Genomic DNA, 27,717 nt, shown 5'->3' with positions numbered 1-27,717 from the left:
GGAAATGATATGTGAGATATCGTTTTAAGATATGATTTCCACTTTAAAGTCTTCTGAAAGAGATGGACGAGATGAATCATCAGCTGCAACGAATGCACAAGTCAATATGTCCCACCGCGTATATTTCATTTCTTGCCTTTCGTTGTGAGTCACTGCGCAGGCGTGCTCCGCAGGCGAAGCAGTGGTCGCGTTCAGTAGACTCAACAGTTGGACAACATTACTAGATTTTCCACTGAATCTCGCTCCTGATTGGTAAATGCTTCTGGGTCTATGAAGGATCTAAAAGAATGCTCCAATCACAGACAATAATCACTAAGCGCTCTCTGATCACTTTGTTCTACTGAACGCGGCCAGTGGCTCTCATTCTTCTCGAGTCGGGATGCGTTCCGAAAGTTGCAAAAAACGGGCACTTACTACTAAGCCCCTTGCACAATGCCAGGCAATAAGCAATAAGAATAAAAATAGACCAATCACAATCGACTATTACAAGAATAATCTATTATGATTGGTCTATTTTTATTCTTATTGCCTGTTGCCTGGCATTGTGCAAAGGGCTTTATGTCCGCGAGTGTACATGCGAACGGATAAAAAGCGAAAAGACACGTGTAGCGCTACCTGTCGAGGGCGCTGACGAACTATTACATCGAACGGATTTCGGAGTCAGTCCATCTCGTTATTTTCTAGATGCAATCACCTTTTTGTTTGCGTTTGTTCCTGACAGTTATACGAAGGTCACATATACGTACGTTTGAAAATTCAATGCAACAGACTTAATGGCCGCTGGAAAGTCGTGAGCAGCGATTCGCCCGGCGGCTCTCCACATTCGTGCGTTTCGTCTTAGCGCGCGTTACAACGCGATTAGGCACAAGTAACGCGTCGCCGAGATCATAGCTATCCTTCTTATGCCGTCATTTTGCTAGGTAAGCTCCCGACAATCGCATGCAAGTGTAAAAACCGCGAGAATCGACGTTGAATCTGCAAGTCGCGAATTGCTCCCGGTATTCAATGCGCTCTACAAGAATCCTGACCGACCGAACAATCTCACAACCTTTATACTTTTAGCAAATCTATCGCACGTATAAAGACATTGCGTTACGTACTAGGGAAGGAAACACTTGTGAGTTTCGGGAGCCGTTGCTTCACGCTCTGATCTTCTCGACTCTAGTTTTGAATATTGTTTATTTACAAAATGTTATTAATTTGTTAATTAAGTTTATTAACACTTGTCAGATCCATCTTTATAACCGCATTTTCTGTATTTATTCTTGTTTCCACTTTTGTTCTTGCAGTGGCTGTGCATGTACTTATTTTATATGGAATGTAAAAAGGTCAGCACAATGCAACTAAAAGAACAGACTTGTTGCTAAGATGTTACTGAGAGTTTTAAATGAAATTGATTGATGGTTGGATTCATAGCATAGTAACATGTATCATATTTGTTATGTTCTAAGTTTAAATCAATAGAAATATTAACATTAAAAATGTTCCGATACTTTCAGATTGCAATTGTCTGAATGTATCTATTGGGACAATTACATTCATATATCTGTCAAAAGTTTCTTGAGAAATAGTAACCACATTATTATAATTTTATATTTTTATTCCTATTTCCTGTTTGTTTATAATTTTGATCACCAGTGCTTTGTCTAATTTATATATAATATAAACTTACATACAAGTATTCTTCATTATTACTTTGACCTTATTTCTCATGAGTAAAAGAATATTTCGGATGACTCATTCTTTTAGATAATCAATCATGGAGCAAGATACAGAATATATGAAATTACCTCTGGAGGAACGTTGTGTGCACAAGGTAACAATATATTATCTTTCTCTAAATGTCAAAAACAGTATATTTTTATATATTCATCAATATATAAAGTTATGAAATCTTAGTTGAAGAATAACAAATTAAAATTATAATAAAACTACAATCTTTTAATTTGTATTTAGATCATTTCAATTATATTTTTTCTTTTTAATAGAGTTTTTTTTAGATATTCCTTGAAATATACATGCCCCAATAATTTTCAAAAGAATAATTGACTGTGTCTAATAAAGATGAAATAATTAATTTATCATAATTAATCAAAGACATAACTAAGATAATTTTTACTATTAAAAAGAAACTATTATCAAAAACTATTTATTATTAAACATCTTGATAGATTAAATGTTAACTGATATCTCCTATAATCAAATGTGTAGTCTTGGAGGGCGCGTTTGCATGGTTACGAGGAATGTGTGAAGACGTTCCAATGTATCGACGACGAGAAATCGGCGGAGTGGAACAAATATGTAGGCTTCATCAAGAAGTTTGTGGTGGACAGCAACGCAGCGGCGCAGGAGAAAGGATTGGAGGCGACGCTGGCCTTTGTGGAGAACGCTGCGGTGGCTGGCAAGATAGTCGGTGAGGTGATGAGCGGCATCGTGTCGAAATGCATCGCCGCGCCGAAAGCAAAGACTAAGGAGCTGGCGGTGCAGATCACGTTGATGTACATGGAGATCGAGAAACACGAGGCGGTACAGGAAGAACTGCTACGCGGCACAGAGGCGAAGAATCCCAAAATCGTGTCCGCGTGTATCGCCACGTTGACTTTAGCGCTAAAGGAATTTGGCCCGAAGGTTGTGAATATGAAACCGCTGATGAAGAAAATAGCGAATTTCCTGGAGGATCGGGATAAAACGGTGCGTGAAGAGAGCAAAGCGATGGTAGTGGAGATGTATCGTTGGATAGGCGATCGTCTAAAGCAACAACTCAACACATTGAAACCAGTACACATCACAGAATTAGAGGCGGAATTTAATAATTTGTCTGATAACAAAGTGATACCTACGCGTTACCTGCGCTCGCAGAGGCCGAAGACCGTCAGCAGTGGCACGGTAGCAGATGCGGCAGTAAGTGACAACGGTGAAGAAGACAACGAAGACGGCGATGGCTCTTCTGTGCCGGATATAGACCCGTACGACTTGTTGTCACCCGTGGACATCTTGTCGAAGTTGCCGAAAGACTTCTACGAAAAGGTTGAGGCGAAGAAGTGGCAAGAACGTAAGGAAGCGTTGGAGGCGCTTGAGACGCTTGTAAAGAATCCAAAATTGGAAAACGGTGATTATGGCGACGTGGTACGTGCTCTGAAGAAGATTATTTCGAAGGATACGAATGTGCTAGTGGTCACATTGGCTGGTAAGTGTCTGGCTGGTCTCGCGTCAGGCCTGAAGAAGCGTTTCCAGCCGTACGCTGGTGTCTGCCTTCCTGCGATCTTGGAGAAATTCCGCGAGAAGAAGCAGACGGTGGTACAAGCGTTGCGCGAAGCCGCCGACGCTATTTACCAGAGCATCAACATCGAGCAGATCTTGGAGGACACTCTCGCTGCGTTGGAAAACAAAAATCCCGCGGTGAAGGCTGAAACGACTGCTTTTCTGGCTCGTTGCTTCACTCGCACGCCACCGGACATGCTGAATAAGAAGTTACTGAAGGCGTATTCCGGCGTACTGCTGAAGACGCTGAATGAGCCGGATCCAACAGTGCGTGACAACTCGGCGGAGGCATTGGGCACAGCGATGAAGCTGATCGGTGAGCGAGCGATGATGCCGTTTCTCACGGACATTGACAATCTAAAAATGACAAAAATCAAGGAATGCGCGGAAAAGGCGACGATCGTCGTTAAGGTATCGGGCGCGACGAAGAAAGCAGCTGTGGATCGACCTAATACTGCACCGGCAAAGGTAGAAGCAATGAAGGTGACGAACAAGGAGAGCAAGGATAAGAAAGCCAACGCTACCAAGAGACCTAACAGCAGCCACACCGCCGCAAACAAGAAGTCAGCAGCTAAGAAACCCAGTGCATCGTCGACGAATTTGGCGCCGTCCAAGAAGCAGCCGACCGAGAGGAGCTACAGCCCCGAAGAGGTCGACGAGTTAGCGGTACAGCTGTTACCGGCCGAGGTAATCTCAGGCCTGATGGACAGCAACTGGAAGATGCGTTTAACGGCGGTCACGCAGCTGTTGGACGTGGTGAAAAGCATGGATCCGGTCGAAGTGTCCGCGCAGGTGATCGTGCGCACGATGGCGAAGAAGCCCGGCTTCAAGGACACGAACTTTCAGGTACTGAAGCTGCGTATTGAAGTGGTCAAGCATCTGGCCGAGTGTCATCCGTTCTCGGTCACCGTAGCCGAGTACTGTCTTGTGGATATTGCGGAGAAGCTGGCGGATTCGAAGAACAGCGCGATCGCCGCGGAGACGCTACTAGCGATTGCTGAGGCCACGAGCTTTGAGCATGTTGCGGACGAGATAGTCGCTTATGCATTCAATCAGAAGAACCCGAAGGTGCAGCAGGAGACGCTGCTGTGGCTATGCCGTGGCCTCGCAGACTTCGGCTGCTGTCTCAACGTCAAGTCCATCATTGAGCACGTGAAGCGCGCGGTGGCGGCAACTAATCCCGCCGTGCGAACTGCCGCTATAACACTCTTAGGTACGCTCTATCTGTACGTGGGTAAGCTGTTGTTATCGTTCTTCGACAATGAGAAGCCGGCGTTGAAGCAGCAGATCGAACAAGAGTGCGAGAAGCGCAGCGGCGAGACGCCGCCGGCGCCTGTTCGCGGCGCCAAGGCCAAGAAGGCAGGCAGCAACAATGTTCAGAATGACGAGGATGACGACGAAGATTCTGCGGAATTGTCGGACAAGAAACAGCCGTTGGCCGCCGGTAACAGCGAGCAAGATCTAATTAATGATCTGATACCTCGTGTTGATATCAGTAGCCAGATTACGGATGGGCTTTTAGCTGAGTTGGCTGACAAGAATTGGAAAGTACGTAACGAAGGTTTGCAAAAAGTGAACTCTTTACTCAGCGAGGCCAAATACATCAAGCCCAACATCGGCGATCTGCCACAGGGCTTGGCGTTGCGCTTGGTCGACAGTAACAGCAAAATCGCACAATCGACTTTAGGTCAGTTATCTTACTCTAATCAGTGTTGTATGTGTTTTATTACTATATCATCTTTATAACTTGTCTGCTTTATTAATTATATAATTTTCAATCGTTAAATATTAATCTATAGTTTAAACAGTAACTTTAGGATGAAGAATCTAATCGTACAATACGATTCATTACTGATCAAGATTTGGTCATTTCAATTGCTCGCTTTTCTTTAGGTATATGTGAGACGTTGGCGACGGCCGTCGGTGCGCTGGTAAAGCAACATGTCCGCATCCTGTTTCCCGGGTTCTTGCAGTGCTTGGGTGACAGCAAGAACTGGATCAGAACAGCTGCAATTTCCTGCATCAATATCTGGGGGGATCAATGTGGTTACAAGGAGTTCTTCGATGGCGAGATGATAGGGGACGCTTTGAAGGCAGGCTCGCCGATGCTTCGCGCTGAGCTTTGGAATTGGTTGGCGCAGAAGTTGCCTACAATACCTGTGAAGCAGATTCCCAAGGAAGAGCTACTTGTGTGCCTTCCATATCTGTTCGCTAATCTGGAGGACCGCAATTCTGATGTGAGAAAGAACGCTCAGGAAGCTGTTCTCGGGTTCATGATTCATTTCTCGTATGAGGCAATGGTTAGAAACACTGAAAAATTAAAGGTACACTGCAAACGATGCAACTCTGATTATGCAGCAAATAATATTTGTCATAACAATTATGGCAATGTGGTGATTTTGTAGCCTGGTTCGAGGACTGTAGTACTTGCTGTATTGGACAAAGCTCGTCCTAGTTTACCTGTGAAACCTCTGCCCAAGAAAGAACCTTCGGACGAGAATATCCAGAAGGGTGCCGCCAAGGGTGCAAAAGTGGCAAAAGTGGTTAAACCGGTAAAAATGATGAATTTTTTAAAATACGTAAAATTAGTACATATATTTAATTTCCTTAAATTATTAATATAAGTTATATTCTCTCACGACAAAAATTTTTAGAAATTTTACAAGTATATTGACTTTTTATGTCCTAACATTTTACTTCTAATTCTCCTGCTAAATTTGCCACTTGTTTTTTGCTGCGATTCATCGTCAATCGGATATTGTTCCAGAAGGGCGCATCATCAAAAGCGCTGGGCAGTGCTCGCAAAAAGGATGACGACGTGGATACCAGTCCTCTGTTGGTGGTCAACAATTTGAAGCACCAACGCGTGATTGACGAGCAGAAGCTGAAGGTGCTCAAGTGGAATTTCACCACTCCTAGAGAAGAATTTGTCGAGCTTCTGAAGGAACTTATGGCTACGGCGAATGTTAACAAGACATTAAGAGCGAATATGTTCCATTCTGATTTCCGATATCATCTGAAAGCCATTGAAGCACTCACCGAGGTGAATATAATTTTAGAGAAATAAACACAAGTGTTTATTTCTCTAAACATGACAATATAAAATATTTTGAGAATAGTTTGCTACCTTTTGCACTCAACGTATGCGGCACTACTTTTCATCTCACTCGTGGTTCCTTCAGGATTTACCTGGGAATAGCAAAGCACTGGTATCTAATCTGGATCTCATCCTCAAGTGGTTGACATTGCGATTCTTCGATACTAATCCTTCTGTGCTCTTGAAAGGACTGGATTACCTGCAGCTGGTTTTCAATTTATTGATAGAAGATCAATACCATATGTTAGAAACTGAAGCGGCATCATTTATTCCTTATCTTATCATCAAAGTATGTTAAATATCTTTCTTTTTATTATGTACTTATATTATGTACTTTCTACAAATTGCATAATGTACAGCAACATTCTATTTTTGTCATTACATTATATTAATATTATGTTTGTTACATCACATATAATAGATAGGAGATCCGAAGGATGCCGTGCGCAATGGCGTGCGAGCGCTGTTTAGGCAAATCGCTCTAGTGTACCCTGTGAGCAAGTTGTTCTCGTACGTGATGGAAGGCCTGAAATCGAAGAACGCGCGACAACGAACAGGTGAAGCACCCGAATTTAGTTTTGTTTTTCTTGTTTTTTTCATTTGATGGAATTAGAATGCATGCGCATGAATTAAAATACTACCATATTTGCAGAATGCCTGGATCAATTAGGATCGCTAATTGAGAATTACGGAGTTTCTGTCTGCCAACCCAGTCCGTCTGCGGCGTTGAAGGAAGTGGCGAAACAAATAGCGGATCGCGACAATTCCGTTCGTAACGCCGCTCTCAATTGCATCGTTCAGGCTTATTTCCTGCAAGGAGAACGTGTATTCAAGCTCATTGGTCAAGTACGTGATATATTGCAAGAAATAATTTAGGGAAACCAACTGCTAAGTTTAACTTGCAATTATTAATTTTATCTAGATTTTGCCTTACTTTTTAATTTTATCTAGATTTTACTTTACTTTTATCATATCATTTATATAGATATCGGAGAAAGATAGATCGTTGTTGGACGAGCGCATCAAAAGAGCGGCAAAGAATCGTCCTACGAAATCTGCGTCCGCCAACAAGCTTTCGACGCCTGTAGTTACAGCTTCCAGTCCTCCCACGGACGACATGGAGGCGGATTACGAAGAGGAGCAGGAGGAGATTCCTGAGGTGGTGGAGTCGGTGCCAGAATTGTAAGTTTATATAGCTAAATCGTGCCCGTTTATCGTTAAGTAATACTTATAAAATAATGAGTCCATTTTTCTCAGCTGCCTTTCGCTTTCCTGCAATTTCATTCTTTCCTCTTTCACCGTGTAAAACCCATGAACCCGGATATTTGTCTCAGTTAAAATGTGAAAAGTAGCAAAATGCAGCTGAAAGAAGCAGGACTGGCCTTTATTATACGATCAATATTCTTCAAGAAAGAAGAGTGGATATAGCCCATTTCATAAGCATTGAAACAATCGTATAATTTGGAATTATCTTAAGCGCTTATTACATTATGTGCGAGAATTATACGAAGTCACTCACATTGGCATCTGCTTGGCTTTTAACACAATGTCCGCAGGCCAATAGCCACGAACACTGATAATAATCCGGAGAAACAGGTGCTACTTTCTGTTGATGTTCAGTCCACTTCTGAACCATGCCAGGAAATTGCCAGCGATCTCAACATCGATAATGCACAAAATTGTGTACCCGATAACGATTGTGACAATTCGACAAAGTTTGTTGCTTCTTCGATTTTTCGTTTTATGCTCTCTGGAACACGTGCTTTGATAAAAACACGGTGTTGGGAAATGCCTTGGGATTTCGTCGTTCTATTGGTGATTTCCATGTGCGATAAATTGTCCATTAGGTCAATTGGATCTGTTTGTTTTAATTTTGTTCTAGTTTAATAATTAAACCGGTTTTAAGGATGAAGCAAGTACGTGAAAGTATGATTGAAGATGAACAGAACTTATATAAATGTATAATGCACAATGAATCGTCAAATTCTGTAAAGAATGTTTTGGGTTTTCTCGTGCAATTTTTCATATTATTGGTTCTATGTTTCTTAAATATACATGCATACATGCATTTATAGAAATACATTTCTTTGTATTGGAATTACAATTACAATACAATTACAATACATATTAAGAAACCTTTAAGCATATGTATAAAATTTGATACAATTATAATTAAGAATTACAAAAATGTTTATATTTGTAGTATTTTGATTAGAATTTCTTAACTCGTAGCTTATAAACTTCTGAATTTGTCAGAATTATAACAATTCCTGGGTTTGGACTAAAGTTTCGACGAACAATAATGTATTTTCTATATTTGCTTGTTATACATTTAAAATTTTTTAAATTATTACAAACGATGCATTGTGTCCAACGTTGAGTGTCGAAGGTGATTGGTAATGTAGATTGTGATTGTAAAATAACGATTATCGTTGTACAATATGATGATATGTTAATTCTACATGTTCTTATCAATTAGCTCACTATCACAATGATATTTAGGCACAGATATCTTCTATTTCTTAGTAGTAACATTGGTGTTCTCATGAAAATTTGTTTTAATAATACGTAGTTAATAGTATATTAATTATCCCAATTGGCCTCTAAATTACTATCTAAATTGTAATATTTTAGTAATTAGATCTCTTTAACTAATAATTGCATTTGAGTAGTCGTATGTTACACATATAGTATTCAATTCGATGCATATGTGTGTTATATCTTAGGTGCACAAATTGAATCAATATATCTATATCTCTGGTGCGTCTGTTTTCTAGGAATTCTCCCACATCTACTCAAACGAAAGTCTCAGGTCCTTTTGGATTAGATATGGAATTTTTGCAAAGGATCGAACTGAGTGCACCGGTAAAATATCGTAATCCGATATTACTGGAGCCCAGTTTGTCGGATCTAAACGAAGCTCCGATTAATATGTTGAATACACCAAAAACACAGTAAGTACAAGTACAATAAAATTATTACTAAATTAGATTTAACACTTAACACATTAGACGACGGAATTGTCTAATGCTAAAATACTTCACAAACTATCAAGTCGTTAATAAAATAGTTAATAAATTATTTTATCTAAATTATTAAATTATTATATATAATAATTAATTAATCCCAATTTTACAAAATTTCAATATACAGTATAACAAAATGATTAGTTTCTCTATTAATATTTTGCTATCTATAATATATTTATAAAACAAATGTACAATTCACTATATTATCTGTGTATCATGTATGGCATCATTTATAAGATACATTATTTGTTGAAATATATTTGATTAATATAATAGATATTATATTCGTACGTCAATATATATTAATACTTTGTCATACTAACGTGTTTCGCAGAATGATACCGATTTCACCACCAAAGTTGTTGGTGTCAAAGTCAGCATCTGCTGTATCACCTACTGCCAGTAGTCACGATGACATGTTGGAGCGCAACATCTTATCCATGGCTAGTATGGACTTGCCCACTGCGATACAATCTATGAACAGCATAGAAAACGTTAGTAATTACTCGCATATAAAGCTGCATATAAAGATACTTGATAAAATCTAATCACATTTTTCTGTATTATAGTTATTGAAGTCCCATCAAGCGGCCAGTTTACAATCCAAAGAAGATAAATTCATCGGTTCGATAAATATGCAACTAAAGTTGTTGCAGACGTATCCATTACGCCAGGAAAACGTGGACGTATCCAGAGGCTTTAGAAATACGTTCTTGGTTATACTTGTGGTGAGAAATTAATGAATAAAAACCATATTGTTATCACAAAGAGAAAATATATATTTGAAATTTATGATAATAAATCATATATTATATACTACATTATATCATGTTATAAGACTTGACAATAAGAAATTTTGGTAAGGGATTTATCTTGAGACTTTAATGAAAAATTTCTTTTAGTTTTATGACACTGGATATCTTGGAAAAAACGTTACTTTCATGCACTTGAAAGAATTAGTAGATCAAATGATAAGTTTGCTCGCTGAAAACAAATTGGAACATTTGCATCAGGCCGGAGCTTATTATAGAGTGATTAACAACATCATGGTGAAGATTATCGACAATTCTAATCATACTACTATTATATGGTAAAATACAAGTAAAAATTAATGCTGCATTCAGCAGTTCCAGTTCGTTTATCGTTTAATTAATTTATTGTTTCATTTTAATCATCACATTTGTCTTTAGCGTGTTAATTAAATTGCTTCATTCCTGCGCCGAGTCAAATGTTCCTTCTAAGTACGAGGAATTGGTGATGAAGTGTCTGTGGAAAATTGTAAAAACGATGTCGAATTGGGCACCCGACTTGGATTATGATACGATACTCTTGGAAGTGCATCGCTTTCTAAAGGTATAAATTTACATAAGAATGAATTCACACATACATACACAAACGAATTTTTAATTGGTCCTCAATTTTTTTTTACTTTTTAATTCGTTTTTAGGGTTATATAGTTATTCACTATGATGTTTACAGGACTATCCCACTACGTGGTGGAAGAAACAGAAATCTGACACTCCATTACGAACAGTCAAAACTGTCCTCCACAGCATGACCAGAGTGAAAGGCAGTACGATACTTAATCATTTGACGTTGATAAACAACACTAATGAGTCTGAATTGCATGCATACTTAATAAGATTAATCGCGGTAAGTTTACGTCCATTTTGCAAAGTATATATGTGCAACTTAGAAGAAAAGGAAACAATATTTGTTTCTTCAGTTGTAAAAGCCTTAAAATTTGTAGAAATATAACATAAGATGGATTAATTAAGATTTCAATGATTGAGCAAAAAGATTCACAATTGTGCTCAAAAGATAATTTTAGATATACAAAATATATTACATAATAATAATCGATTATAAAATATAATAATATAATTGCTAATATATATATATATTTATTTATTTATATGTATAAATTACATAATTAAAGCGATATTTTTAATGTACACATAGAGTCTTAAGCCAGATGAGATTAATGCTACAGCAAAATTAAACCCGAAATCAAATAATATGGGTAGGACGCCGAAACATCTGTCCAAATCCACTCGACAACAGTTGGCGGAAATATTTAAGAAAATTGGATCAAAAGAGCAAATGCAAGAAGTACGTGGATAAATTACAATACATAGATTAATGCTTTATAATAACAGCTTTACTTTCTAAGATAATCCTTAACTACCTATTTTTTTCGTAGGGTTTGACACAGTTATACGACTTTAAGCTTCAATACCCCGAAGCTGACGTGCAACCGTTTCTAGTGAAATCTCATCAATTTTTCCAAGACTTTATCGAGCAGGGACTTAGGCAGATCGATCAGGCGCGCAAGAGTCAGAGCATCTTGTCACAAGCTAACAATCAGTATTCTCTGGGTAAGTGACACTGACCGATCAGATCGGTCTGCTTTTCCGAGTTAGTGTATCAACTATAAGTAACGCACTACTATACCAATATGAATCAATGCGATTGTATGAAATAAACAATGCAGAAACCACCGAGTCACCGTCAGCGGGTTCCGAAGACAAGGATATGATGGACCCGATGCACAGACTTGAGAAACTACGAGCTCTTGAAGCGCAATGTAGAACGACTTCGCAGCCGAACCCACCATGAACAATATTGCGCGCGTATATGAAAATTATAGGTAAGTGACACACACAACACACACACACACATACACACACACACACACACACACATATATATATATATATATAGCAAGCATACTCGTTTAACATCCTCATTCGCGTCTCAAAACATACAATTTTGTTTCGTCATCTACCTTTTCGTTCTTTTTATTTTTACAACACTAAGTTTCCGACGAAGTGAGTTGCCAGTTGATTTTCCGAGTACAAATCTCATCCCCCATTTGTGTCGCTAAACGTCTTCATCCAAAAAAAAGAGATGCGTGTTATTTATTCACGTTGAGTTTAGTGATGCTCGTGCTCATACGATTTGCCTTTAGCAGCAGACGTTTTCGAGCGAGCAAATTGCAGGAAATAAGTTAACGAGCGGTTAAACGCATACTGACACAAATTACATTATCATACATTATCCTACTTTCCGATTATAGTTGCTGTGTAACAACACGTTACGTCCCCGTTAATGATAATATTGCGTGCTAACGATAATGTTTGTTCTTTCTTCCGTATAGTAGTTATGTATAGTTGATAATGTCAATAATTATATACGTAAGATTAATTATATACGTAGAGTGTTCCTCAATATGCGGGTATAATTTTTGCAGGTAAATCCAGCATGAGAGAATAATTGAAAGATTCATGCGAACATCTCTTCTGTTCTACCCATCCTTACGCTGTATAATTTATTTGTTTCAAACACTCAGAGCAATCCATCATTCCGCACTTTATTCTCCCGATGGAAAATTGCGGATATTAATATGAATATTTGTTTCGATAGTGATATTGATATGTTCATTAGACAATATGTAGATTAATGTATTTAATAGTCAGGTAGGATAGATGTTCGCGTGAACTTTTTTTCACTATTTCTGCTGGATATACTTCCGAAGTTATTACCCATGTACTGGGATACATGTCGTGTAACATGTATGCATAAGTACACAAAAGGCGCGATTCGAATAAAATTGTAATCATGTGTCATCGTTGCAACTTGATTTTGCAATCGCGTTTTACGTTATTTCCAAAAATAAATTTTTTCTATTTTGAACATTTGACATTAAATTGTCGGTATTTCGTCGTTGCTTTCGTGGAGGAACTGTACCTACTTCCTCGTGAATATCACTCGGTTCCTTAAGCGTTATGGCATTTAAGAAAAGCATTACTGTAGAATTAAAATTATTTTCTTATATATCTGTATCGGACTTCAGAATCAAGATTTTCAAAGCGGTCTGATAAAGCCCAAGAGATAAGATAAATTTACACGGTACCTGTCCAAATATTATGATTATTAACGATATAAAAGGACAAAAATAGCAATTTTTGTAGAATTTTTCTCACGTGAGAAATATATCAGAACATACACGGCGGAGTTTTCGCGAGAGCAACGACTATCTATTATCTATCGAGACGCAAATCTGTTATATCCCAGTTAGTATTTATTAATAAGACCGTATGATAACGTATCGGTCGTAGTGATCAGCATCGTTATCGACGCTTATTAACTCGGTGTAATGATTGCCGTTGAGCCGCATAAAACTCGTAACTCAAGCAAATTCAGAATAAAATGTCACGTTGGACCTTTATTGTATGGAAATTTTTTTTTGAGTGATTCGCTCGATGACCAGTGACAGAAATTGACTGATCGAATGTTGCAAATTAATTGATCAGTCGTGCAGTTACGCACTTATTCTATAATTTCAATCACATTGACTACTCGATTTTACTACGAATTAATAAATCGCTTGATTTATTACAAGTTGAATATTGCATGATTTTTTGCTAATTAAGTGCTAATTACTCAACTTTCACATGTTAAGTAATTATTACAGATAGAGTACAAAGTCTAATAAATTTACAAGTAGGAATAATTAATAATTATTGTAGTAATTTACGAATATGCAACAGAAATAAAACATTACAAAATAGAATATATATTAAAGTACTGCAAATATCTCTGTTCTACTTAATATTTTTATTAATATCGAGTTAAATAGATCATGATTATGTAAACATTTCGTTTTTCATTTATACGCGTATTCGTACCTAAGATGATGTTACGAGATTTTTGCGACTCTCTATTGAAAAATATATCTACCTTTCTATTATTGGTGCAGAGGAAAGAGAAAAAAGAACATAGCAAATATCTACTCTTAAGCGAGTCACCCAGATCAAACAGGCTTTACGAATACCCTTCTATCTAATACAGTACACGAATCGACTCGTTGCTATATTTGAGAACTTATCGCTTTCTGAACACTTATATTCTGTAGTGTAAATAGGACATGTATATATTATACACGTAACTAATAAAAGAATATTCGACGAAATTGTGTAACGTATGTTTGACACGGAAATGTATGAAATGAAGTAATACTCTCCTTACGCTATTAACTACCAATTACTTGTTTTATATTTACTTTCTGATACTCATTTAATTTTAACGTACGCTCCTACACGCACGCACACACGCACGCACACACGCACGCACACGCACACACACACACACACACACACGCACGCACGCACGCACGCACGCACGCACGCACGCACGCACGCACGCACGCACGCACGCACGCACGCACGCACGCACGCACGCACGCACGCACGCACGCACGCACGCACGCACGCACGCACGCACGCACATACGCGCACACACACACACAGTATTAATTTAATATTAACAAAATTAATATTAAATATCTGTTGTTCAATTTGAATTTATTTAATCAATTTTTATTCTTAAATTCGATTATTTACTGCTTTTTTCATTATTATTGATTTTTTATTTTAAATATATATTTTATATAAATATACTTTTGACTGATAAAATATGAAAAGGGTAGATGTTGATTTAAATTTGAATCAATCAAGTATATGCAAGATACAAACAGCAGAATTGGGAGCTTACGTTAAAAATAAATAAATAATAAATAATCTTTCAATAACTAGTCTCATATTAATTCAGTATTAATTTAACGAAGCTTTTACAATTTTATTGAAACAAATTTCTTTAAATTCAGAATTTGTTTCATCAATTTTGCATGCTTGACATGTTATATTTGCATAAGTTTTACAAAGTTCTATTATTCTATCTATTTTGATATTTCAATTTAGAATATTTTATTCCGTATGGAATAAATTATAACAAACTTATAATAATATTCTATATTTATTCTTATAAGAATAAATAAGAAGTATTTCTATATATTATTCTATCTTTTTTTAATGATACATTTGTGCAACATGTTAAAAGAATTCTTTGTTTTGTTATCATCATATAATACATTGTTTTCTTTTATTCTCTGTATGTATATATATATATATATATATATATATATATATATGCTTCGTATAAAACTATTTCTTTCTTTCTCTTTCTTTCTTTCTAGTATCTTACAGACAGCATATATAAATATTTTATCAATGATAAAGCTATTCGCATATGAAGTACACCTGGATAATATATCTCGGACAATGAATTAGGTACAAATTCGGCAAGATGATATCGTATCTCAAGAATTTCTATACTAAACGACGCATGGATATATTGATTGCTATCGTATGCGTTTAAATAATTTAAAACTCATTCAGATATATTGTTTTCCCGCGACATATAAAGCGCAACATAACGATAGATTTTCTCGAGAGTACTTTCTTTTTTCTCATATATCTACTTCATATATCTACCTACTTATCAACATTAAAAAGGTAGTTCTCGCAGAAAACGGCTAACGCCAACTAAACATAATGTTACATATATACTGTGGGATAGAATCATATTATACAAATATACACAATATCCACAATATATACAATTTAGCGTTCACGAGGTAATGCAGATATACTGCCGAAGTATTCGGGTAATGAAGGGACTCTCGCGGAGGTGACGTTCAGGTATCTTCTACAGGGTTGACGAAGAGCGCCGTGAGAGCGAATAGCAGGAACACGAATCCTCCAATAATGGTCACTGAACAAATTAAGAGATTAGAGATACGAGATATAATCATATTTAGTTTTAAATGGAAATTATATGTCGCGCGGTATCATAAAGTAATCGATTTCTAATATTACCTGTCCTCACTGAAATTCTCTGTGCTATTATACGTCCTCCTAATACTGCTAATCCTGTACAAAAGGAATGGCCTAATATTCCACCTAATATAACTCCATAAACATCCTGAAATCAATATAATTACAGCTGAAAAATTACATACATATTTTTACATTTTATATTATTATTTTATCATACAAATTATCTGTTTTCATATAAGATAAGATCTTGCACTTAACAATTTGTCTTATCTTAATCTAGCATTTAAGTTTGATATCTCATCCAGCTTATATGTATATAAATATATATATATATATATATATACATATTGAGTGTATTAATGGATACTAATGTTGCAGTAAAATTGCTATCTTACCTCTCTCGCTGCAAGGATTATAGTCGTTAGTTGTGAGCGATCTCCCCACTCCGCAAGGAAAGTTAGGCTGAATGCTTGAAGAAATATTCTGGAGAGCAGCATGAATGCGCTAGATTTAGTTTTTCGTATAACACCAGTTTCAGGATCTTGAACCAAAGTACTCGCTGTCTCCTTTTCATACTGAAAATTATAACATTTAATGATTATTCAAGGTCTGTAAAAATGTTTGTAACATTATTTGAACATATGACTCTTTTCTCATATATTTTAAATGTTTTCTTAGTTGTATGAAAGAGTGTTCACTTTTTAAGTATTTTTTTATAAATATCCTTAATGATAGTGTAGTAGAAAAATATTTCAAATATAATTGAGAAAAATATATGAAAATGGACATCAAGTGAAAAATTATATAGAGAATTATGTGTATTTTTCCACAAAAAATCCACTAATTATATTTTTATAATTTTTTATATAAATTTAATATTTAATAATTCTATATATAATTTGGTTTTAACATTATTTTTTTATATATTTACATAGAACATTGTGTTGTATTTTCTAAATTTATAAATGTGACATTATAGATTGAAGTACAAAAAACTAATAATTCACATAAAACATACTTCGTCTTCTCTTTTCCTTAAATCTGATTGAACTTCCTCTAACTCTTCCTGTGCCTCTGTTGGTGACATATAATATCCATCTCGTAGCATTTTTAATCCAAACAAGGCAAAGAGTAAAGTGGAAATATAATAAGTGTAGGCGCGAGGTATTATAGTAGCTGCATATCCAAACACCACTGTAAATAAAATATCACTATAGAAAACATGTCTATAAGATTACTATGTAAATTAATTACTATGTAAATTAATTGTTGCAAATTACTCATCTATTTTAATTTTTATTCAAGCAAGATGTACTGTATTTATAAGATACTTCTGTTGTACATCAAATTAAATTTATACTTCTGATATATCTAAAATTTAATTTTGATTATTTCAGTTTTATTTCCATTATTTATTTGAATAAAAGTTTCATTTACACTTCAATTTAATTATTTATATATTCTTAATACTGTTAAATACTGTGCATATTGTTTGTTTGGATAAGAATTACACCTGATGACCATATTTATAATTTATTGATTGAATTATTCTTGTGTAACAAATGTATCTAGATAAAAGTTACAGATAGTTAATATTATTATAAATTGCTATAAATGATAATCTCTATAAAATTATCATTGTGACATGTGTTGAATACCTGATAGAATAGTCATTAATGCAAGTGCACTAATTGCTCCAGCAAACACTGTCAATCTTGGATGCTTCATTGCCATAATAGCAGCAATGAAGAAAGTTTTATCACCCAATTCTGATACTACAATTACTGATAAAGATGCTATAAATGCATGCAAAAAACCCAGTTTGTCCTCTGGCTTTTCTGACATAAATTCTTCTCTTCTCTGAAAAAAATTTTATTAGTTAAGACATTTGTTTCTTCTCAATATTTAAATGTCTAACTCAAAATTCTCAATATTTAAATGTCTAACAAAAGTTTCGAATTTCTTCTTTCAAACAATTAAACCACAAAGGTTTCTTTACTATATTTTGGAATATGAAAATCTGAGTTCGGAAGTTTGGATCAAAATTTATTTGATATTTTCTAGATTTTGAAATTTAATTTTATATGTATGACTATTTTAATATTCGTTAAGACTTGAAGATTTCAATTAAAGACTTTGGAGTTTTATAAAACATTTTCTCTAAGGTTTCAAAAAAAACTTTAATATTTTTCAAATGTCTCTTGTATGTTTCACATACAAGAGACATTTGAAAAATATGTGAAAACATAAATAAATTAAACAAAATACTCTTTTTAAGAGTTAAAGTTTTTTTTGTATTGTGACTAAGAACGAAGTCACGAGATTTGACGGAAGTATTGAGGTCTATCATAGAACTCACCGTTGTCGTCGCGATTAATTGGGCTTTTTCATTGTAACGTAGTTCGATCTCGCCGGCAACGGTCGAAATATAAATCAAAAGTAGAGAACAAACGTAGAACAAACTTTCGGGCCACATTGTACGGATACGATTGGAAGAGTTCATCGTTTATTATTATGGCTATTGTGCCGTGCCGTTCACTGCGAGATAACCTCAAAAAAAAAACAGCCTTCAACAATATCTACAAATATACCGAAACTGCCATACTGTGGTTCCTGTGAATGCTGTCGTGATAAGGTTATGTCACGTCGCTAGCGTGAAGTACAGCACGACCTCACGAATGAAACAACACGAAATGAATCAAGGTTGGTCGATAACAACTAATTGTTCAAGATGCAACTATACGGATTGTTTGGTGTCATCTAGCGACAATCTGGGAAAACCTGTTAGATATTGACATGATTCAAATTTTGGCCGATAAGATTCATGTTTGTGCTAAGTGGACTTTATTAATTTGAATTAAGTAGTTTCTATCGCCAAATTATGGAATGATAATACAACTTAATGACAAATCAGAATTTTTATTCACAAATATTTCTGAGATATTTCTATCGTTTTCGTCAGTAAACGAAAGTTATTTAATTATTTTATTACTATTTTATTACTTAAAAGAAGGAGGGGGATTCTCAAACGTGTATTCAACTTAACATGCATAAAAAACACAAATACTTTTCTCATTTTATTCTCGTTATATTTTATACTTGTTGAAATCCAAACACATCTATTTGTCATCTATCGACGAAATGATATATAATAAATATCCGCATTATATCCTAAAATTAACAAAATAGCTTTCCTTTGTTTTTGTTGTTTTTATCTTGGTCTAAAGTATGCAATTTTTTCTCTTTTAGAAGCTTTCCTTCTTCCTCCAAAGACATCTTTTTATAAATTTAAATGCAGCATCCGTCGTAACAACAACCAACCTTAGCCAATAGTTTATATATATCCATTATTGTTATTAATATTATTACTATTATATATTATTATTCGAGAAAGACGTTGCGCGAAGCGGATAAATCAGGTGTAAACGATAATTCTATCGATTATACAAGCTTTCAAATATCTGTCTATCACACGTCAAGTCGCGTTAGCGAGAATGTTGAGGAAAGCGATAGGGAACAGAAATTACGAAAGTACTCGGAATATATAGCTTGTTACATTGTTCCTTCGCCGTGAAATAACTTGCTTGCGAAAAATCAAAAAGGAGAGAGAGAGAGAGAGAGGAAAAAATAACGGAAGAGGAGGCAAGATACATCGCGTTCACTTAATACTGGCTTACTCACACCATTCTACGGAATTATATTTCAAGCAGGAATTGATAAGGATATAATCTGGCAGAGTTCAGATTCGGATACCGCGGAGGTATACGATAGTGATCCCGTATCTTCGGTAATAATGCTCAATCGCGAGTAAAATACGACGTGTTTGACCTTAGATCTCTTCCCTCGCATACCTGCAACGCCAATAACCGAACTCACCGAAATTACATAACTTTCCATTTTCAATTTCCACTGGGCTAATAGAATACAGCTTAAAGATCATTGAGTCGTCTTTATCCCTAGTAATTTACATCCGATTCTATACAATACAGCGATGTACGTACGTGGACTGTGAGCTAGAAGAGCTTCCGACTATTCGCTTAAACATTTCCTACGGATCGAACTGTCCTTCTTCTCGTTAATGTTATAGAGCATTTGTTCCGCAATTCGCAACTGTAATTTTAACGATAAATTCTCCGAATAATTGAAAAGCTTACTTCCAGATCGTCTTAAGAATGGCCTAAAACTAAACTTTTCAGCTCGAAATCAGTCCTCCCTTCATAAAAATGTCGAGATATTGCAGCTTCAGAATATTCTATATTACGTATCTTTGTAATTGAACCGATTGGCCGCCGCATGTTGATTTTCAAATATTGTTCCAACCTTTAAATTTGAAGCCAAATGTATAGAAAACACTCATATTCCTTGATGTGTATATTTTTGTTAGTTAATTTGTGTGATTCTCTTCGTTATATATTTAATTTGCGAGGCGCGATTACTTACACTTTACGTGTAAATTAACGAGACGCAGCAAAGGCTTGGTGCTGGTCACCGATGACTTCGCTAGCAATTAATTTAAATGTTAAACTAAAATCCTACAGAAGCAGTTTATTTGAAATTCATCAAAGAGCTTGCCATATGGTTTGATTATATAAATTGCTTTCTTTGAAATTTAACTCACGGAAAGTTTTTTCTTTCTTAATCATAACTCTGATTGATTATATATCGACATTTTTATTGCAGAAAAATCGGCTTTACACTAATCAAAGAATTTGTTGTTAAAATTAAAATAGTAAGTTACGAAGCGTTCTGTATATTCTTCATCATAGAAATTTAATATCGCATTTTGTGTTTTCTTTTTCTCTATTCAACCGCAACGTCATATAGTATATCATGAGCAAGATCTGGCCGAAACGTACAAAGATAGTAACGAAGACGAAGAAATTAAATTTCCAGACAGTGAGCCGAGGCTCTGGAGATTCATCGTAATTATTACGTACATCACGTGACAACGGGATCATAACATCAGAAGCGAGAGACCGAGTGCACATTCTGTCTCCAGTAAATCCTATTTTTATTTAATAATTTACTTTGACGACGTTATAACTTTCTATAGTCACATCAGAGTAAATTATTAATAAATCTATATGAAGTGCTCGATATCTATATATATTTTTTTTTCATTTCTAAACCTCTTGATTTTCTAATTTAATATAAGTCTATTTTAGAGTAACTTAAATTTTCATAAGCTGACAAAGATAAATTAACAAGAATTTTGCAAGATTAAAAGAATTTATAAGAGAAATGAAAAAATGTTTGAATATTTTAACATCTCTATATCACGTTTTTTCTGTTTTCATGATTGATCTATTTCGTATCTAAAAAACACACAGAAGCTTATGTAATAAATTCAAAATTAATCTAAGAAACATATTCTCAACATATCGATATCAAGAAATTGATTTTTACTTTATTATCATATTTTAAACAGTAATTTTTCGTATGCCACCTTTCAACTTGTATTTAATAAGTGAATATTTGATTGCGTAAACACAAGAAATTCTTTTCAGAATGGCCAACATCTTTTACATTTTAAGTAGTTGATCATATGATAAAATATATGATAAAAAGTATTTTCTTCTCACGGAATCTTTATATATGGTTTTAACTATCCAAAAATTAAAAAAATAAAAATATTTCTTCTACATGAATTAGGAAAGAAGCTTGTTTTACTACTAACCATATAGAGAACGAAAGAATATGACCATCGTATAGCGGACATCCAACGTAGCGAAAAACATAGAATAATGTCAGAAAAAAAAAATGGTTTATACAATTTATCGCTTCTGACATTATAATTTATAGCGCAGCGTTCATTTCGAAATATTCGGTGAGGAAAGAAGATGGCAGAAAGACAGATCTCTCTGCTGTACAACCTAAGCAGGATTGACCTTGCTATTATGCGTGCTAGCTGCTCGAAATCGCTATTCTAAAGCACTCTAGACGATAATAAAGAATTCACATTTCGCGCTTCAGACGTAAAAATGAAAAGAAAGGAAAAAAAATGAGTGCGTCACACAGACGTTTGTGAGGATCGATATACGTCTCTCCTCTGTGTTTCTTTTTACGCGGTATTATCGTAAAATATAGAAATTTGTAGAAATCACTATGGCTAAGTCAGTTAAGTAGACATCTGGCGCGATCCGATGTTGTTCGTGCGAATCAGGGTAGAGTATAACGCACGTACGGCACCTCGACATCGTTCCCGTCCTCGTCGTTACAGCACAATTCAAAAACGAGGGCACGCACATGCGGCTCGAGCTTTTTCTTCGACACTTTCTTTACCACTTCGGACATAAGTAGACCCATGCGCTCCTGACACTTCGGTTTCGCCATGAAGAAGGAGTAGAGCATGCAGATGCCCTGGGACAGCATCGTGACCTCGAGATTGTGACGCTCCTTGAAGTAGTCGAGGAACTCCTTGAGCGTCAGCTCGCCTTTCACCTCGAAGCGATCCCACAGTGTCCATTCGATGTCATAGTATTTGAGTTTAGGTGCGGCGATCGGTTCGCTGAAGCCGAAGAACGGCAACGCCAGATTTACAAAGCCGTTCTTGTAGAGTGTGAGGTCACGCACGCCACGCGTCAGCTTGTACAGTTCCAGGCAGACGAGACCGGCTACTACAGACGTTGTAGTAGCGATCGCCGGTATGATCTTACCGGCGATCAGTTTACTCTTATGTCGGTCAGCCGGCGGAATTTTGTAGTTGGTTGCACGTAGATTCGACGCTGCAACAATGAAGTCGATGTGAAAATTGGTGTCGTCATCTTTTTCAAACTCCTGCGGGTAAATAACCAGCCCGTTCAGGTGCTCTATTTTCGGCAACTCCTCCTGCAATTGCGCCAGTCGCTCGTGGTCGATATTACCACTGCCGTTCGACACCTGCACCTATCATAGAAATTTCTTATTAGTTTACAGTTTTAAATGCTTTCGGTAAAGACCTAACATTAGCATCAATATTTTAACTTTCATGATTATTATTTTTGCTCAAAATATATATTTCCGTGAAATCTTATTAAATTTTTATCTTAAGATAATATTAAACCTTTCAAGATTTTTACAAGATTTTCGGAATTTATGGTTATGTGAATACTTTTAGTAAATGTCAAGACATTAGTATTTTTGAGATTTTATCAGGTTCAAGTTTCAAGATTTCGAGACTGAATATCCGATTTCATATAATATTCAAAACGAGCAAAGGCTTTCAGCAATTGTTGTAAACATCTTTATTACCTGCGAGTCCGTTTCGGCTATCTTTACACCAGATTTGGGTGTGAAATCTGGCACTTTTACGATGGCTAAGATGTTAGCGATTTCTTCCCTGTCACGATTAATAGGAATTCCGTAGACTTTGGCTTTGAGATTCGCTCCGGCAACAATGTAATCCATGTGCAAGGGATCATTGATATCGAAGACTAACGGGTCTGGGCAACGTTTGGGACCGGACCAGAATGGCTGACCGCTTGAGGTCACCTGATCCGGCGGGAAATTGAACAACAATTGACGGATCTGATTACTGTATTGCTCCTGCCAATGGCAACGTGCCCATTCCACACATTCAGCAAAGGTGGTAGGCCGCTCATCCACTAGCGCAGTTTTTACAGACTCCAATACTTCCAGTGGTTGCACACCAGGTAGCTTGAGCGTCCGCTCGACAAATTGCGAATCCGAAATGTACTGCGCGGCATTTTCAGCTGCTTGACGAAATAGACCTTCAAAACTATCGCGTGCCCATTGTAGCGTGTGCTCGATCGCGTTGGGGAAATTTTTTAGTGTACAGATCGGTATACTCTTCTCTGGCGGGTCTTGCGACGAGCTGTATGATTCGGTGAGGAATGGTACCACCACTTGGGTGTTACCCTTGGTGCCGAGAGTGCCGGACTCAAGCAAAGGTTTGCGATAATAGACGCAACGTCGATCCATGTAGATACGTGCATCTACATTGTCTAATGCGTTCGCCACGCCATCCAGCGCCTCGAAAAAATCATCGTTGTAGATTTTCTCAGTCTCCGGACACACACGGTTCTCGTGGGCGATCACCTTCATATCCGGATTCATACCCTTGATTACTCGCGCCGCCGTCGACGATTTGGACTGTTGAACATCGGATGGTCGGAAAAGGAACTGCCGATTCAGATTGGACTTCTCGATCAAGTCCATATCCGTCACCGTCACGCTACCGCTTTTCACACCTACGCCGATCATGGCGAAGTTTTTGAGTAACTCGCAGCCGATCGCTCCCGCGCCCACCACGAAGTATTTTAAGCTACCAATCTCTGATTGATATTTTCGGCCAAAAACGGCTATCTAGAAAAACAAAACATGTATTAAAAATTGTCAAGTAACTAAATTAAAGAGATCAATACTTCGATTTTTTAAATTATAATTTTGTAAGTGATTATCTGATCCAAGAATTTTAATCGGAATTACCGTATTGTTAAAATAATCGTGTGTAAAAAATAATATTACCATCAGATCGTATTTTACAAAAATTGCAAAGATAACAATTTCAAAGTTCTACAAATTCGTGATATAATGGGCAAATATTGACAACAAGTTTAAACTTGCTTGTTCCAGTTTTCAACTATTCCTCTAATTTATTCCTTTTAATTCAAAATATCAGAATAATTAAAAAAATATATATTTTTTTTACTTGTTTAATCAACAACCCTTCGACAAATTTTCATCAATTATTTTCGTACTTGAGAGTCATAACGAGATCCAGTAGGGCAGCAATCCTCTTCGGTGAGTTCTGAACGGTCCGCGGGCAAACACTCTATCGCGTCGAAATACAGCCACTGATATATAGGGTGAAACTTGCCAGAGCAGGCTTTCATCACCTCCTGGGCGACGATACCGCCGATTGTGGCATTCATGGGGTTTAAGTCACCAGCCGACACTTTAGCGAAAGTGCGTAGTAGCTCATCGTTGATCTCCGTTTCGAAGCCATATGTATCCTTGACCGTGTTGGCGATTTTAACAAGTTCATCGGCATCCGCTTCATTCCACGGCCGCGGTAATGCGCCTTTGGCAGACTCATACTGATGTAGTGCCAGAAAAGCCAGATGTAACTGTTCCGGATAATTGAACTTGCCAAAGTCTGTGATGAGGAACTCTGGTTTCTTCAAGGCATCCTCCAGCTGCATGAAGTGCAAAGTCTTTGGCATTTTCACCTGTGTTACGATGCCACCGCGAATGTATTCGGAAAAACTGTAATTTTAATGAATCAATTAATTATTACACTAGATGTCAACAAAAGTTAACTAAGCTAAATATTTTACTTTTCTGATACGTCACAGAAGAGGTTCTGACATTTCAAGTTTTTCTATAATAAATCTTGAATGAGAAAAGTTGTTATATTATAAAAATATAAGTTTTTTATATTTATGATATATTAATCGCTTATGTTATTTACAATTATTATTGTTTATGATATAAATAAGAGCTATATGAAGTGTTTCTCAAGAACTTTAAGACTTCTTTAGAGCTCAACATATTTAATTGCTGCGTGTCTCACCTGGCAGTGTCGCCAATGCTAAAGGTATATGGCCCCAGCACTTTGATCTTAATTGGATCACAACCGTTCAATTCAATCATACCCTGTATCTCGGAGAATGTCACGTAATCGCCATCTTCCATACCATGACGCGTGTCGTCCAAACACGTAACGACTCCCTCGTTATCGCGGGATATACTAGCGACCATCGTGCTCACTGGCGGCTCGCCATTGGTATCTACTACCGTGAATGTTTCACCGAAATCGCAGAATATTTGAGAAAAGAGGCCACGGGTGTTGGCAATGATCAGGGCAATATCGTTAGCCCGAGTGATTTGCGAGATGCGCAACTGCTCAGAAAGTGATGTTTCTGTCAGTACCACAACTTTGAATTGCTGAATGTACGAATCACTCAATGGTCCGGTGTAATGACGAGTTGGCACATAGTTGTTCAACTCCGACAGCCGTTGGCAGCATGCAGTTGCACGATTTTTACCTGCAAAATGATAACAATGTCAGTGATATTCAAGCATCAATCTGAATAATCATTTGTCAGTTATTTTGTTTTTTAATCAATTAACTTATTGACATCAATTAATCAGGTAATCTAGTTATCTTTAAATTTCTAATTATCTTTAAATTTTAATTAAATCCAGTTATCTTCAAATTTTCTTTGTACCTTTTTATTTTACTCAAATTATTTTAATTCTATTAAATATCTTTATTTTATTTAGTTACTCAAATAACTCCAATAATTTCTGATTTTGTATCAAATCTTTTTATCACATATTTTATATAGTATCTTTTAATAGATATAATTACAGGTCAGGTAACTTATTATTAGGTGACCTAGCATTTTGCAAGACAATCTTTTCATGACTTGCATATCAATAACATGTACTTTACAGTTGCATTCTACTTTTAGCAAGTATGATGAATAACAGCAAATGAATGGTTCGATAAAATAAGAATTCACATAACAATGGCAGCAACTAAGCTTTATCTCAATTTACATCTTATCATCTTAGAGATTATCCTTTGTGAGTTTATCATCATTTTCAAAGTAAAAGCAAATCTTTTATATCATTCAGATAAATCTCTTTTGATCAAAGAACAATAATCATATTTATAATAATTTATACAAATCAATCATTTCTTTCACACTTGCTCCTTCTACAAGGTAATATGTATTTGTATTATTCCAAACACAGGGAATGCAGCTGGAATAAATAGACCTGAAGAAACATTCAAATACTCGTGTATTCTGTTATTTTCCAACAAATTTCATATATTTCACATTCTTTGTAGTTATTCATTGTTTGTTTTCTTGCTTTCTCTTACCTACATCCGCCTCTGTAAGATAGAACTGTGAGCCCAGGTCAGCCAGTTTGCACACAGCATCGTCATGCAGAGCGACTGATTTGACACCACCGAGGATGACGTTCTTAGCTATCTCGACGCCGAGGCCACCTAGACCAGAGATGAGTACATCTGAAGAAGCCATGCGACGCATAGCATCGTGGCCGAGTACATAGAGCTGTCGTGAGTATAAGCCCTCGTCGATCTCCGCCGGGCCGCCGGCACGTGACACAGTGGTAGAGCTGGAGCCAGAGCCGCTACTCGTGGAGCCGTTCGCCTTCGCCATGTCCGCGTTCGTCGTCAGCGGCTGCTCGTCGTCGGTACTTCCCGTCGTGCTGGCAGCAGCAACGCGTCGCTTCTTGGCTGGGGGATCAACGGAGCTCTCCGCCACCTCAGCACTAGACATCGGACTTCACGGAGTCACACCGTCGATTACGTGTGCTCGTCGATTGTTTCCCCTGATTGTTCTGTTCTTCGCGTTTTCTTTCTCTCTTTCTTTCCCTGCCTTTCCGTCTCTCACTCACACGCACACTCTATCGCTCGCTCTCACTCTCTCCTCTTCTCACTCCTCTTTTCTCCTGACTTTGCTGTCAGCTCTGCTCCACCGATGCCGTGATACACGCACACAGCTTGACCACGTAACTGCACCTCAGCTACAACGCCGACGACGGCACCACGTAAAAGACAGATCAGTACCGACGCGCACAAACCAATCTCACATTAGCCGTTGCCGTACGTCGCTTCACCTCCTGCTGCTGCTCCTCCACCGCCGCCACCCCTCCTCCTCGCCGTCGTCAG

General features: G+C 36.7%; 3 protein-coding genes across 6 annotated transcripts; 1 reads left to right on the top strand and 2 right to left on the bottom strand.

Moving 5' to 3' along the window:
- The first annotated feature begins 666 nt into the window (after positions 1-666).
- Positions 667-16,631, top strand: msps (msps cytoskeleton-associated protein 5). Of its 4 annotated transcripts, XM_011154113.3 has the most exons (21): positions 667-920; positions 1,750-1,816; positions 2,212-4,948; positions 5,155-5,585; positions 5,667-5,813; positions 6,029-6,304; positions 6,444-6,647; positions 6,780-6,915; positions 7,011-7,204; positions 7,344-7,540; positions 7,915-8,073; positions 9,136-9,312; positions 9,722-9,881; positions 9,957-10,115; positions 10,290-10,477; positions 10,578-10,740; positions 10,867-11,040; positions 11,350-11,499; positions 11,591-11,765; positions 11,882-12,037; positions 16,446-16,631. In XM_011154113.3, the coding sequence occupies exons 2-20, from the start codon at positions 1,760-1,762 to the stop codon at positions 12,004-12,006; spliced, it is 6,009 nt and encodes a 2,002-aa protein (XP_011152415.1). In that variant the 5' UTR covers positions 667-920; positions 1,750-1,759; the 3' UTR covers positions 12,007-12,037; positions 16,446-16,631. The 4 variants fall into 4 exon arrangements, with proteins under 4 accessions (XP_011152415.1, XP_025159861.1, XP_019700579.1 ...); XM_025304076.1 differs by lacking the exon at positions 16,446-16,631 and having other exon boundaries at positions 6,032-6,304; positions 11,882-14,362; XM_019845020.2 differs by lacking the exon at positions 16,446-16,631 and having other exon boundaries at positions 11,882-14,362.
- Positions 15,418-18,798, bottom strand: LOC105191030 (transmembrane protein 165). The gene is made up of 6 exons (XM_011154116.3): positions 18,427-18,798; positions 17,726-17,927; positions 17,086-17,261; positions 16,463-16,642; positions 16,107-16,212; positions 15,418-16,002 (listed from the first exon to the last, which is right to left on the bottom strand). Exons 1-6 carry the CDS (start codon positions 18,568-18,570, stop codon positions 15,926-15,928), a joined length of 885 nt encoding a protein of 294 aa, XP_011152418.1. The 5' UTR covers positions 18,571-18,798; the 3' UTR covers positions 15,418-15,925.
- A 3,223-nt stretch (positions 18,799-22,021) lies between these two features.
- Positions 22,022-27,325, bottom strand: Uba1 (ubiquitin-like activating enzyme 1). Its single transcript, XM_011154112.3, has 5 exons — positions 26,902-27,325; positions 25,582-26,056; positions 24,767-25,274; positions 23,298-24,371; positions 22,022-22,952 (listed from the first exon to the last, which is right to left on the bottom strand). Exons 1-5 carry the CDS (start codon positions 27,323-27,325, stop codon positions 22,227-22,229), a joined length of 3,207 nt encoding a protein of 1,068 aa, XP_011152414.1. The 3' UTR covers positions 22,022-22,226.
- Between the last annotated feature and the right edge of the window lie 392 nt (positions 27,326-27,717).

Source organism: Harpegnathos saltator, unplaced genomic scaffold, assembly GCF_003227715.2.
Source record: "Harpegnathos saltator strain DR-91 unplaced genomic scaffold, Hsal_v8.6 scaffold59, whole genome shotgun sequence".
In the NCBI taxonomy this organism is placed as follows: Eukaryota; Metazoa; Arthropoda; class Insecta; order Hymenoptera; family Formicidae; genus Harpegnathos; species Harpegnathos saltator.
The sequence above is the reverse complement of the archived record's forward strand: the minus strand, read 5'-3'. Positions and strand labels throughout refer to the sequence as shown.

Excerpts from the sequence above, each read along its gene's own strand:
- LOC105191030 (XM_011154116.3), bottom strand. The coding sequence starts at position 18,570 with ATGAACTCTTCCAATCGTATCCGTACAATGTGGCCCGAAAGTTTGTTC. Across the intron at positions 17,928-18,426 it reads AATTAATCGCGACGACAACG|AGAAGAGAAGAATTTATGTC; the intron begins GTGAGTTCTATG and ends AATTTTTTTCAG. Across the intron at positions 16,213-16,462 it reads TAATCCTTGCAGCGAGAGAG|GATGTTTATGGAGTTATATT; the intron begins GTAAGATAGCAA and ends TATTGATTTCAG.
- msps (XM_011154113.3), top strand. The coding sequence starts at position 1,760 with ATGGAGCAAGATACAGAATATATGAAATTACCTCTGGAGGAACGTTGT. Across the intron at positions 1,817-2,211 it reads AGGAACGTTGTGTGCACAAG|TCTTGGAGGGCGCGTTTGCA; the intron begins GTAACAATATAT and ends TCAAATGTGTAG. Across the intron at positions 9,882-9,956 it reads CTATGAACAGCATAGAAAAC|TTATTGAAGTCCCATCAAGC; the intron begins GTTAGTAATTAC and ends TCTGTATTATAG.
- Uba1 (XM_011154112.3), bottom strand. The coding sequence starts at position 27,325 with ATGTCTAGTGCTGAGGTGGCGGAGAGCTCCGTTGATCCCCCAGCCAAG. Across the intron at positions 24,372-24,766 it reads GATCTCGTTATGACTCTCAA|ATAGCCGTTTTTGGCCGAAA; the intron begins GTACGAAAATAA and ends TTGTTTTTCTAG. Across the intron at positions 22,953-23,297 it reads TAGCCGAAACGGACTCGCAG|GTGCAGGTGTCGAACGGCAG; the intron begins GTAATAAAGATG and ends TTTCTATGATAG.